Source organism: Gastrolobium bilobum, unplaced genomic scaffold (genome assembly GCF_033153095.1).
Source record: "Gastrolobium bilobum isolate Gb01-03AN ecotype WA unplaced genomic scaffold, APGP_CSIRO_Gbil_v1 utg22342, whole genome shotgun sequence".
Classification (NCBI taxonomy): domain Eukaryota; kingdom Viridiplantae; phylum Streptophyta; class Magnoliopsida; order Fabales; family Fabaceae; genus Gastrolobium; species Gastrolobium bilobum.
Genome location: NW_026898764.1, coordinates 49933 through 60214, shown reverse-complemented (window position 1 = coordinate 60214; position 10282 = coordinate 49933). Strand labels below are relative to the sequence as shown.

Sequence of the window (10282 nt, the reverse complement as noted above, 5' to 3'; positions counted from 1 at the left end):
AAGCCATATACTGTTCTGCTTTTGGTCAGGCTCTTCTTTTTTATAGCATATTGTAATGCTTTATGTGTAAAAATATACTTCTCTAATTCTCTTCTTTCCTGATATAAAAATATCAGTATTTTTAGTTTCTGTTTCCGTATATATCTCCTTTATAAGGTAGTTTTTCTTTACGTAACATAGTTTGCAATGCATCAAAATTTATGGTTGCTATTCTAATGACGGCAGGTTCTGAATTCAAATGGAGTTGTTCTTGTTGAATTCTTTGCTCCATGGTGTGGTCATTGTAAGGCTCTAACTCCTACATGGGAGAAGGCAGCTACTGTCTTAAAGGGTGTAGCTACTGTGGCAGCACTTGATGCTGATGCTCACCAGTCATTGGCTCAGGTTGTTTTTTGTTCCTTTCAGTCTAGTCTCCATTTTATGTGAAGAGAGATAGATACGAAGACATTAATACAGGGACTCAAATTTTGGCAGGGCCCCATTATGTAACATCTTTGTGTCTATCTCTCAGATAATATGAGAGGATATATTCCCTCATTTTTATATTATATGAAATCTGTGAAATGATGAATATGATGTATGTGTTGTTTACTTGTTAATCAACCTTTCCTGGATATGAAGATGCAATATTACATGTTTAAATTTTCTACAAAATGTACACCAAAATTACCATTTTGGACCAAGCATGATAGACTTTCCTATACATCCCGAATAACCACTGGGAACTTGGTAGTTTTTTTTTTTTTTTTTCAAAAAAAAAATTTAATACCATGAATTGATCTCATCATTTCAGCCATTTGAGATATAAGGATGCTTGTAAGTTATTGTTGCATTTGGTCAAAGAATCTACGTATCATGCAAAATATGTCGTATGTATAAAGATTCCCCACTTCTTGTTTCAAGCATTACTTTCTATATATAAAGCAACAAACAATATCTCTCTTGCATTTGTTCTTTGTTTGTATAACCTGGATTAAATAAAAGAATATTTCTTTGGAGCAACCCTAAAAGAATTTTTCAGTGTATAAACATTCTTTTTCTCTCTTACATAACCTCTATTATTGTTTGCATGGTTAAACATATTATCCTTTTCCTTTTACTCTTGTAGGCTTCTACAGTTACGATGTAAACGTTGTGCTATATTCTTCATTAATTATAAACTTTATATTGAAAACTTCAAAAACATTGAATTGTGTGTGTGATTTATTTAATTCCATATAGGAATAAGGGGTAAGAGGATTTCCAACCATAAAGGTGTTTGCACCTGGGAAGCCACCTGTTGATTACCAAGGAGCTAGAGATGTCAAACCAATTGCTGAATTCGCTCTTCAACAGGTTTGTTTGAAACTCTTATGGGGTGTTTTAATATTTTTTACCTGAAATACAGTGAAACCTGGCTGTCAACGAGAGCTTTTGTTGCATAAGTTATGTTGGGCGTGGGGAGAGTAGATGAATTTCTTGTTTTATTTAAAACAAACAATTTCTTCCAATCACATCAGTGCATTTAAAATAATGGCTTGTGCCTTACTGCTAAGGTGATGTAAAGATTGTGTCCATTTCACTTGCTGTGTTGTCATTCGTGGTTTGCAACTTAATTGACGTTTTTTGTGTTGGTGCCCAGTGAAAAGTCATAATTGGCTTTTTATTGAAATAAATAAATAAATTCTGAGTTACTGCCTTGATTTCTCATGGTAATTTATCAGTTAATTAATGTGATTTGTTACTCACAGTTAAGAACTTTCTTGTGTTTTATTATAGGCAGTAAGTTACTCCAAACTATTGCATGCTTATTTTTTGTTTGTATGTGCAGTTAAAGACTCTATTGAAAGAACGTTTAAATGGAAAAGCAACTGGGGAATCAAATAAAAAGTCAGAACCCAGTGCTTCAGTAGAATTAAACTCTAGCAACTTTGATGAATTGGTTCTCAAAAGCAGAGAACTTTGGATTGTAGAATTTTTCGCACCTTGGTAAGTGTATTCTACAGTGCTTATGAAGTATATCAGTGTCTTCTTATGTTTTAATAATTAATTGACTGAACATATTGTACTTACTATAATATTTCCCGCTCAGGCATTAATCATCTTTCTCTTTTTTTTTTTTCTTGAAGGTGTGGGCATTGTAAAAAACTGGCACCTGAGTGGAAGAAAGCTGCCAGTAACTTGAAGGGGAAGGTGAAACTGGGTCATGTTGACTGTGATGCTGAAAAGGTAAGCTTATGTGTTATACATCTTTAACAATAACTAGTCAAAAATTCCCCTCTGGTCTTGGTCAAAACGATCCCTCGCTATCTTTATTTTGGTTATTTTTTTTTAACCAAGATTTGCCATGTTGGTTGTGTTCTCAGTCTCTTAAGTAATTGTATCTTTGAAAGCTTTTAAATTCTTGCCTTTTCTTAGTTCTGCATAAGACTTTTAAATTCTGTCTTAATTAGATCAATTTATATTTTTCTGATTGCATTGTTGTTACCAGTCTCTAATGAGCAGGTTCAATGTTCAAGGATTCCCAACTATCTTGGTATTTGGTGCCGACAAAGAGAGCCCGATTCCTTATGAGGGTGCTAGAACAGCCTCAGCTATTGAATCATTTGCTCAAGGGCAGCTGGAAACGAATGTTGCTCCTCCTGAAGTAACTGAGCTGACTGGTCAAGTAAGTGTACTTAACTGCCAACTTGGTTGTGGATTAGTTAGAAAGATAGCATACAAGAAAATTAACATAAGCCTTATCTTTAGGATGTCATGGAAGAGAAATGTGGTTCTGCTGCTATCAATCAAAAGTTGAGGTCCCAAGAGATTTTGAAGTAACAGGCAATGCTAGATCTAGAGTCATTGTTTCTTTAATTTAATGACTAGGCAGAGCAAAGTGTATTTCTTGTGATGATATATGATAGTTTTGTTCATTGTTCTGGGTCTTCCTTCATGTTCTATGTAAACGATTGGTATACTGTTTTTTTAGGATAATCATAGCTTTACCCGATGGATGACATGAATTGGCTATTTTGTCATTCAGTGTTTCATATTGACAAGCCTTTCGTTAGGTAGAAGAGTGCCAATGTTAGACAAATGATAACTTAAGAGATACTTTTGTAATTATAGATTGGGTCTAGATTTTTATGTGTATTGGGGTATTTTTGTCTCAAAATTTATTGTTGTGTTTTTCCTTTACTTGGTATTCTGATTGGTGTTCCTAATGAACAAATTTAGAGTGATCTTTTAGGAAAGAGTGTTATACCAACTCAAGTTTTAAATATTCTCTTAAGGGAACAAAATATTAATTTGTTCGAAATTAGAATTAAAGAATGTCCAATTTTTTGTTAAATATGGTCTGCATGCACAATAAAAAAATATATTGAATTTATGCAGTATGTATGTACAAACAACCACCGTAACATTTCATTCTTCTGTTCATCTAAATTACATTACGGTGATCACCTCGATTGATAAGGTTAAATAATTAATTTCTAATTCCACTTCTCTCGTTGGATCGAAGAAGTATATGTGGTTATCATTGGTGAACTTGACAATCGTTGCTGCGGACAATGTTTATATTTCAATTTATTTAGAATTTTATTTTGTTATTTTTCATAGATTTGCTTCTTTATTTCTACAAGATGATTAATTATATATTTTGATAAATCTAAATATATTTAATGAAAATTAAACTTGCCAAACAAAATGCTGGTAAGATTAATTTTAACCAATGAGCCGGTCATAATTTGGGTTTGGATCGTGACATTTATTGTAATTATAAAATAGTTGTTACTTTTTTTTCACTCGGATTTCAGGTAGAGCACTTTTATTGGCAAAAAAAAAATTAAAATAATGTTTTTTAATTAAATAATTACGTATTTATTGTAATTTTGGAAAAAATTACGGATCTATTGCACACTGTGACACCTCTTTTGGGCGTCACATGTGGAAGACGCCCCATTGAGGCGTCTCACCCTAAGGGGTTGACGCCCACGTCACTTTTTTTTTTCAAAAGAAAAATTAATTTAATCATAAAACTTCTAAAGGCCATAACTCTTGACTCAATTATCCAAATCAGGTAATTCTTTTTTTGATTTCACATAACTTTTCGAGATGTACGCAATGACATCTCATTTGACATATTTTATTTCTCACAAACACAATTTTAATTTGCAAGAATGGTATTATAAGAGCGGTTAAACCCAGAAACCTCTGAGTTCTGGATTTGTGATTTAATATAAAAAAATAAATAAAATTTTGATTTGTGATTTAAAATTTTTTTATAATAATTTTTTTGATTATAACAAAAATTTGGTTTGTGATTTAAATTCAAAATAAAAATATAAATTATTATTAATAAGGAAAACAAAATAAAGATTTAATTTGTGATTTAAACTAAAAAATCAATTTGAAAAATCTGTAGAAATAAAGGAAATAATTAAATAAATATTCTAAATTTCTAAGGAAGAAGGATATTATTTTTAAAATTAATGATTAATGCTATAATCTTCTGGGTTATTATTCGTGGTCTGAAATTAATGATGGTTTATGAATGTTTTTCAAAAATAAAATTACCTAAATTAGGCGTGATTGCCTCTTGATTGAAACCCAATTTAGACGTGATTGGTGATGTGTTAGGTTTTGACACGTGTTGACACGTATCGCATTTTTAAACTCAGAAGCCTCTGAGTTCTGCGTTTGTGATTTAATGCGAAAAATAAATCAAGATTTGATTTGTGATTTACATTAAAAAAATTTGGTTTGTGATTTAAATTAAAAGAAACAATTATTATTAATAAGGAAAACAAAATAAAGATTTGATTTGTAATTTAAACTCAAAAATCAATTTGAAAAATCTGTATTAATAAAGGAAATAATTAAATAAATATTTTAAATATCTAAAGAAGAAGGATTACCTGATTTAAATTTAAATTATGTTGGTGAGAAATAAAATATATAAAATGAGATGTCATTGCGTAGATATCAAAAAGTTATGTGGAATCAAAAAAGAATTACCTGATTTGGATACTCGAGTCAAAAGTTATGGCCTTTAGAAGTTTTATTATTAAATTATTATTTTTTTTGAAAAAAAAAAGTGACACGTGTCAACACCTCATGGGAGACGCCCCATTTGGACGTGTTCCCCTTAGGGTGAGACGCCTCAATGGGGCGTCAAATGTGACGCCCAAAAGAGGCGTCACAGTGGGCAATAGATTCGTAATTTTTTTCCAAATTTACAATAAATACGTAAATATTTAATTAAAAAACATTATTTTTATTTTTTTTGCCCACTTTTATGTAATTAAGTTATAAAATATTCAATTAATCTTTTATTTATCTCGTTTTTGAGCTACGAGTTGTTATCTAAGTTGTCAAAAGAGTTATCAATCTGTTATTCTTATTCTGCATAAGTATTGCAGTTGACCATGCATTCTAGGGGATTAAAAAAAATTGTTTGAGATTCTTAAGTACATATTATTTTTCTTGGCTTAGTCCTATAATTTTTTGTTTTCGCCAATAAAATTCCTTCATTGAAATTACTTGCTTATTTTACTCTCTCTGTTTTTTTTGTGTGAATATTTTCTAAATGAAAAGGCAAGCAACTGGTACTAATGTGATCACCTATTTTTGATTGGGCTAAAAAATAATAATGAAAAAAAAGAGCCATTTTCGATTTGAATCCTATTTTTAGCTCATTAAGATTATATCTTATTTTTTTTCTCCAATAATTTATTTTCTGCGCAAGTTATATATATATATATATATATATATATATATATATATATATATATATATATATAATAGAATCAACTTACACCGGTACAAGAATAATAAATCTTACATCAAATCTTAACCGTTGATTTCATTGCATCCAATGGTTGAGATTTATTAGGAATTAAAAATTAATTAATAAGTGAGACCTAATAAATCTTAACCGTTAGATGTAGAAAATCAATGATTAAGATTTGGTGTAAGATTTATTATTCTTACACCGGTGTAAGATGATATATATATATATATATATATATATATATATATATATATATATATATATACTCAATTCAATTTATCTAATTTTATAATTTGGAGAATTTATTTTTTTAGGGTGAAATACCTAGATTGTGATAATAATACTGGAAAGAAAATAGAGCGAAAAAGGGAAATAAAAGGAAATAAATGGGAAATAAAAGGAAAACCAAAAGGAAATAAAAGGAAAACTAAACTATATAAAAGGAAATAAAAAGAAAACTAAACTATATAATGTTCTGCTGACTAACAAAAAAAAACATAACATTCAATCATTCATTCTTTCTTTGTTTCAATCCTTATTTCTTTGCTTCGAGCTGATACTCATACATACATCTCTCTCTTCATCTAAATGGCTCCTACCGTTTATATTGAACCTGAAAATATTCTCTTGAATTACCAAACAAGAAAAAGGAAGAAATCAAGGATGCAAACAAGAAAATGCAAGAAATCAAGAGTGCAATCAAGAAAATGCAAGAAGAGACAAAGAGATTCATCAGATGACGACGATGATGAGTGGACTCCGACAAAGACCCTGGTACAATTTTCTTTACCAATAAATTCCTCTTCTTTTTGCCCCAAGCTTCCCATGTTACTCGATCTATGAGTTTTGGAATTTATATGTATGTGGGTCGTTGTCTTTTTTTCCTTATCTCATGGGTTTATCTGCATTATTTAACTTGTGTTGCAAGTTTACGCTCTCTGTTTAATAAATTTGCAATCTTTGAGGTTGAGGAAGTATAATGAGAAATTTGTTTTTTATTATTTTTGTTAAATTTGCATTATTTGAGGTTGAGGTTGAGGAAGTTTAATACGCTCTCTGTATACAAAAATCAGGCAGTGCCAAAAAAATAAATAAAAAAAATACACAAAACAGAAACAGTGACAGCATCACCAAAAATTAAAAATGTTCTTTATTATTATTTTTTATTTTTATTTATTGCTTTAAAAAAATAAAAAAAAGAAAAAACAGTAGAAAATGAGAAAATCTTTCTCAGTAAAACTTTACAGTGACCCAAAGTCTTATACTTTTCACATACCCATTTACTTATTTGCCCCGCTCTGTCATCTTCATACTCTCGCCACTCTCAGCTAGTGAGTGCCATTGTTGCTCCACCATTGTCATCCACAACAAGTTTTCATCCAGAAATCTCATCATTTTTTAAAACCAGCGAGTGCCTTCCGCCACTGTTTGAGGAAGTATAATGAGAAATTTGTTCTCAGCTTCACATCGTTGGTAAGGTCGTGACTTTAAAAGATTATCGTCAATATGGGATTTGATTTTGTGAGACGTTTCTGGTAATCAGAAACAATCTATTAATTAATTATATGATTTTCTGTTTCTTAATTTCCTTTTATAAAATCCTTTTAAATTTTGTTGTTTATGGTAATAAATTTCCTTTTAACCAACGATTCATTAGTTTGTTGTTTCTTAATTTTGTTAAAATTTATGATTTGCTGTCCTGAAATTTCAATTTTTTTGTAGATATTAATTATATGAAGTGTCAGGCATTTTCAAACAATCTAACAATGGCAATTTCATCTTTTGCACAGGAACAAAAGCAACCGAGAAAATGCAAAAAAGCAAGGGTGCATCCAAGAAAATGCAAGAATAGGCTGAGGGATTCATCAGATGATGACGATGATGATGATGATGAGTGGACTCCGACAAAGACCCTCCAACCTTATGCAGTGCCGGTACAGTTTTCTTTAATTATCTCATTATACTTCCTTAAAGATTGGAATTTATATGTATGTGGGTCAAAAAGAAACAATCTATTAATTATATGATTTGCTGTTTCTTAATTTCCTTTTGTAGATTCCTTTTAAATTTCCTTTTAACCAACGATTCATTAGTTTGTTAAAGTTATGATTTGCTGTCCTGAAATTTCAATTTTTTTGTAGATATTAATTACATGAAGTGTCAGGCAATTTCAAAAAATCTAACAATGGCAATTTCATCTTTTGCACAGGAACAAAAGCAACCGAGAAATTGCAAGAAAGCAAGGGTGCATCCAAGAAAGTGCAAGAAAAGGCCGAGGGATTCATCAGATGATGACGATGATGATGATGAGTGGACTCCGACAAAGACCCTCCAACCTTATGCAGTGCCGGTACAGTTTTCTTTAATTATCTCATTATACTTCCTTAAAGATTGCAAAAAGAAACAATCTATTAATTTTATGATTTGCTGTTTCTTAATTTCCTTTTATAAATTCCTTTTAAATTTTGTTGTTCCTGGTAATAAATTTCCTTTTAACCAACGATTCATTAGTTTGTTGTTTCTTAATTTTGTTATAGTTATGATTTGCTGTCCTAAAATTTCAATTTTTTTGTAGATATTAATTATATGAAGTGTCATGCATTTTCAAAAAATCTAACCATGGCAATTTCATCTTCTGCACAGGAACAAAAGCAACCAAGAAAATGCAAGAAAGCAAGGGTGCATCCTAGAAAATGCAAGAAAAGAAAGCAAGTGTCAGATGATGAATACTCTCAACCCATGAGTTTCGTAGGTGGTAAAAGAGCTGGTAAGGTCCTGCGATCGAGCGAAAGGGTAAGGAATGGGGATGAGGCACAAAGTTCTGGGAATCAACGAACAATCATCTCTTGGCTGATAGACAACAATGTGGTGCATTCAGAATCCAAGGTATTCTGTTACAGTAGAAATAATGTGGTGAAAAATGGGAGGCTATTGCATTGTGGAAGAATAGCTTGTGATTGTTGTGGTTCGGTTTTCTCCATCGCTAAATTTGAGGCTCATGCTGATTGTACAAAGCACAGACCATCTGCCAGTATCTTCTTGGAAGATGGAAGGTCACTGTTAGATTGCAAAAGAGAAGCACTGAGTTCGCAACAAAAAAAGAATGATGTTCTGATGCAGAGCGAAAGTGGTTATGAAGACAGGAACAACAACATTTGTTCCATTTGTAGTTATGGGGGTAATCTAATGCTATGTGACCGATGTCCATCCTCATTCCACCTTAGTTGTCTTGGTCTTGAGAAAGTTCCTGATGGTGATTGGTTCTGCCCCCCATGCTGCTGCAAAATCTGCAACCGACCTTCATGTAGAGAAGATTGTGCAGATAATTATCCGGATAACTGTTTTCTCTTCTGTTATCAATGCGAGAGCAAATTTCACCTTGGATGCGCAAATAATAATAGCTTTTGCAGTGTTGATTGTGGGGATATATTTTCCAGTCTACAGAAAATGATAGGAAAACCAATTCCAGTGGGTGAGGATAACCTAACTTGGACATTGTTGAAGACCGTGAAAAGTGATAACTGTTGCGAGGATCTTGAGAGCTTAAGTCAAATTGAAAGCAAGCTGAGTATGGCTCTTAGTGTATTCCACGAGTGTTTTGATCCAATTATTGATGCTCTCACCGGAAGAAATATTATATCAGATGTTATTTTTAGTAGAAGTTCAGAGCATAAGCGTTTGAACTTTCGTGGGTTCTACACTGTGATTATGGAGAGTAATGATCATGTGGTTTCTGCTGCAACCATAAGGATTTATGGTCAAAAGGTTGCAGAGATACCTTTTGTGGCCACTAGGAAGCAGTTTCGAAGACAAGGAATGTGTAGCATCTTGATGAATGAGCTTGAGAAGCAATTGTGTCACTTAGGAATTGAGAGGATGGTTTTGCCTTCCACTGATAGTGCGATAGAGACTTGGACAAACTCATTTGGCTTTGCAAGGATGACAGATTCTGACAAGTCTCAATTGCTTGATTATGCTTTTCTAGACTTCCATGACACCACTATGTGCCACAAACCATTGATGAAAACTTCAATGTAACATTTTGATAGGATGTAAAGAAATCACAATATATGCAGTTTAATCTTAATTAGATTGCTTCATATTTTTCTTTCATTTGTATGAGAGTTGTAGCTAGATATCTCAACTCTGTTTTATCTCTCCATGCTGCGATACTGACTTGAAGGGAACATCTCCATTTCCTACTTAATCCTAGTGTGTAGCGTCATAACTGCAACTTGAATAGCATGTACTAGACAAAAGAAAATGCAGAGTAAGAGAGCAGTTCTAAACCAAGGATGGTTTTCGATTTATTATGGTTTTCGATTTTAATTATACCTCATTACTGTTAGATATTTAGTTATGTTGAATGTGTGTATTTCATTGGGTATGAAAATTATACCAACTATTGTTTGTTGAATAGTTTGTTCCCTATATGTGAGTACTTCATTGTATGTTTATTTAATTTAGATTGAATGCTTACCTAAGCCAAAGAACCTAGGCTGTTATGTTACTGCCATGTTGATT

General features: G+C 31.8%; 1 protein-coding gene and 1 pseudogene across 3 annotated transcripts; both read left to right on the top strand.

The window, feature by feature from the left end:
• Positions 1-225: 225 nt before the first annotated feature.
• LOC133283920 (protein disulfide isomerase-like 2-3) lies at positions 226-3050 on the top strand (annotated as a pseudogene).
• A 4054-nt stretch (positions 3051-7104) lies between these two features.
• On the top strand, positions 7105-9940 carry LOC133283921 (increased DNA methylation 1-like). 3 transcript variants are annotated; one of them, XM_061480851.1, is made up of 4 exons: positions 7105-7231; positions 7549-7692; positions 7968-8108; positions 8402-9940. In XM_061480851.1, the coding sequence occupies exon 4, from the start codon at positions 8498-8500 to the stop codon at positions 9794-9796; it is 1299 nt and encodes a 432-aa protein (XP_061336835.1). In that variant the 5' UTR covers positions 7105-7231; positions 7549-7692; positions 7968-8108; positions 8402-8497; the 3' UTR covers positions 9797-9940. The 3 variants fall into 3 exon arrangements, with proteins under 3 accessions (XP_061336835.1, XP_061336833.1, XP_061336834.1); XM_061480849.1 differs by lacking the exon at positions 7105-7231 and having other exon boundaries at positions 7499-7692; XM_061480850.1 differs by lacking the exons at positions 7105-7231; positions 7968-8108 and having other exon boundaries at positions 7499-7692.
• The last annotated feature ends 342 nt before the right edge of the window (positions 9941-10282 follow it).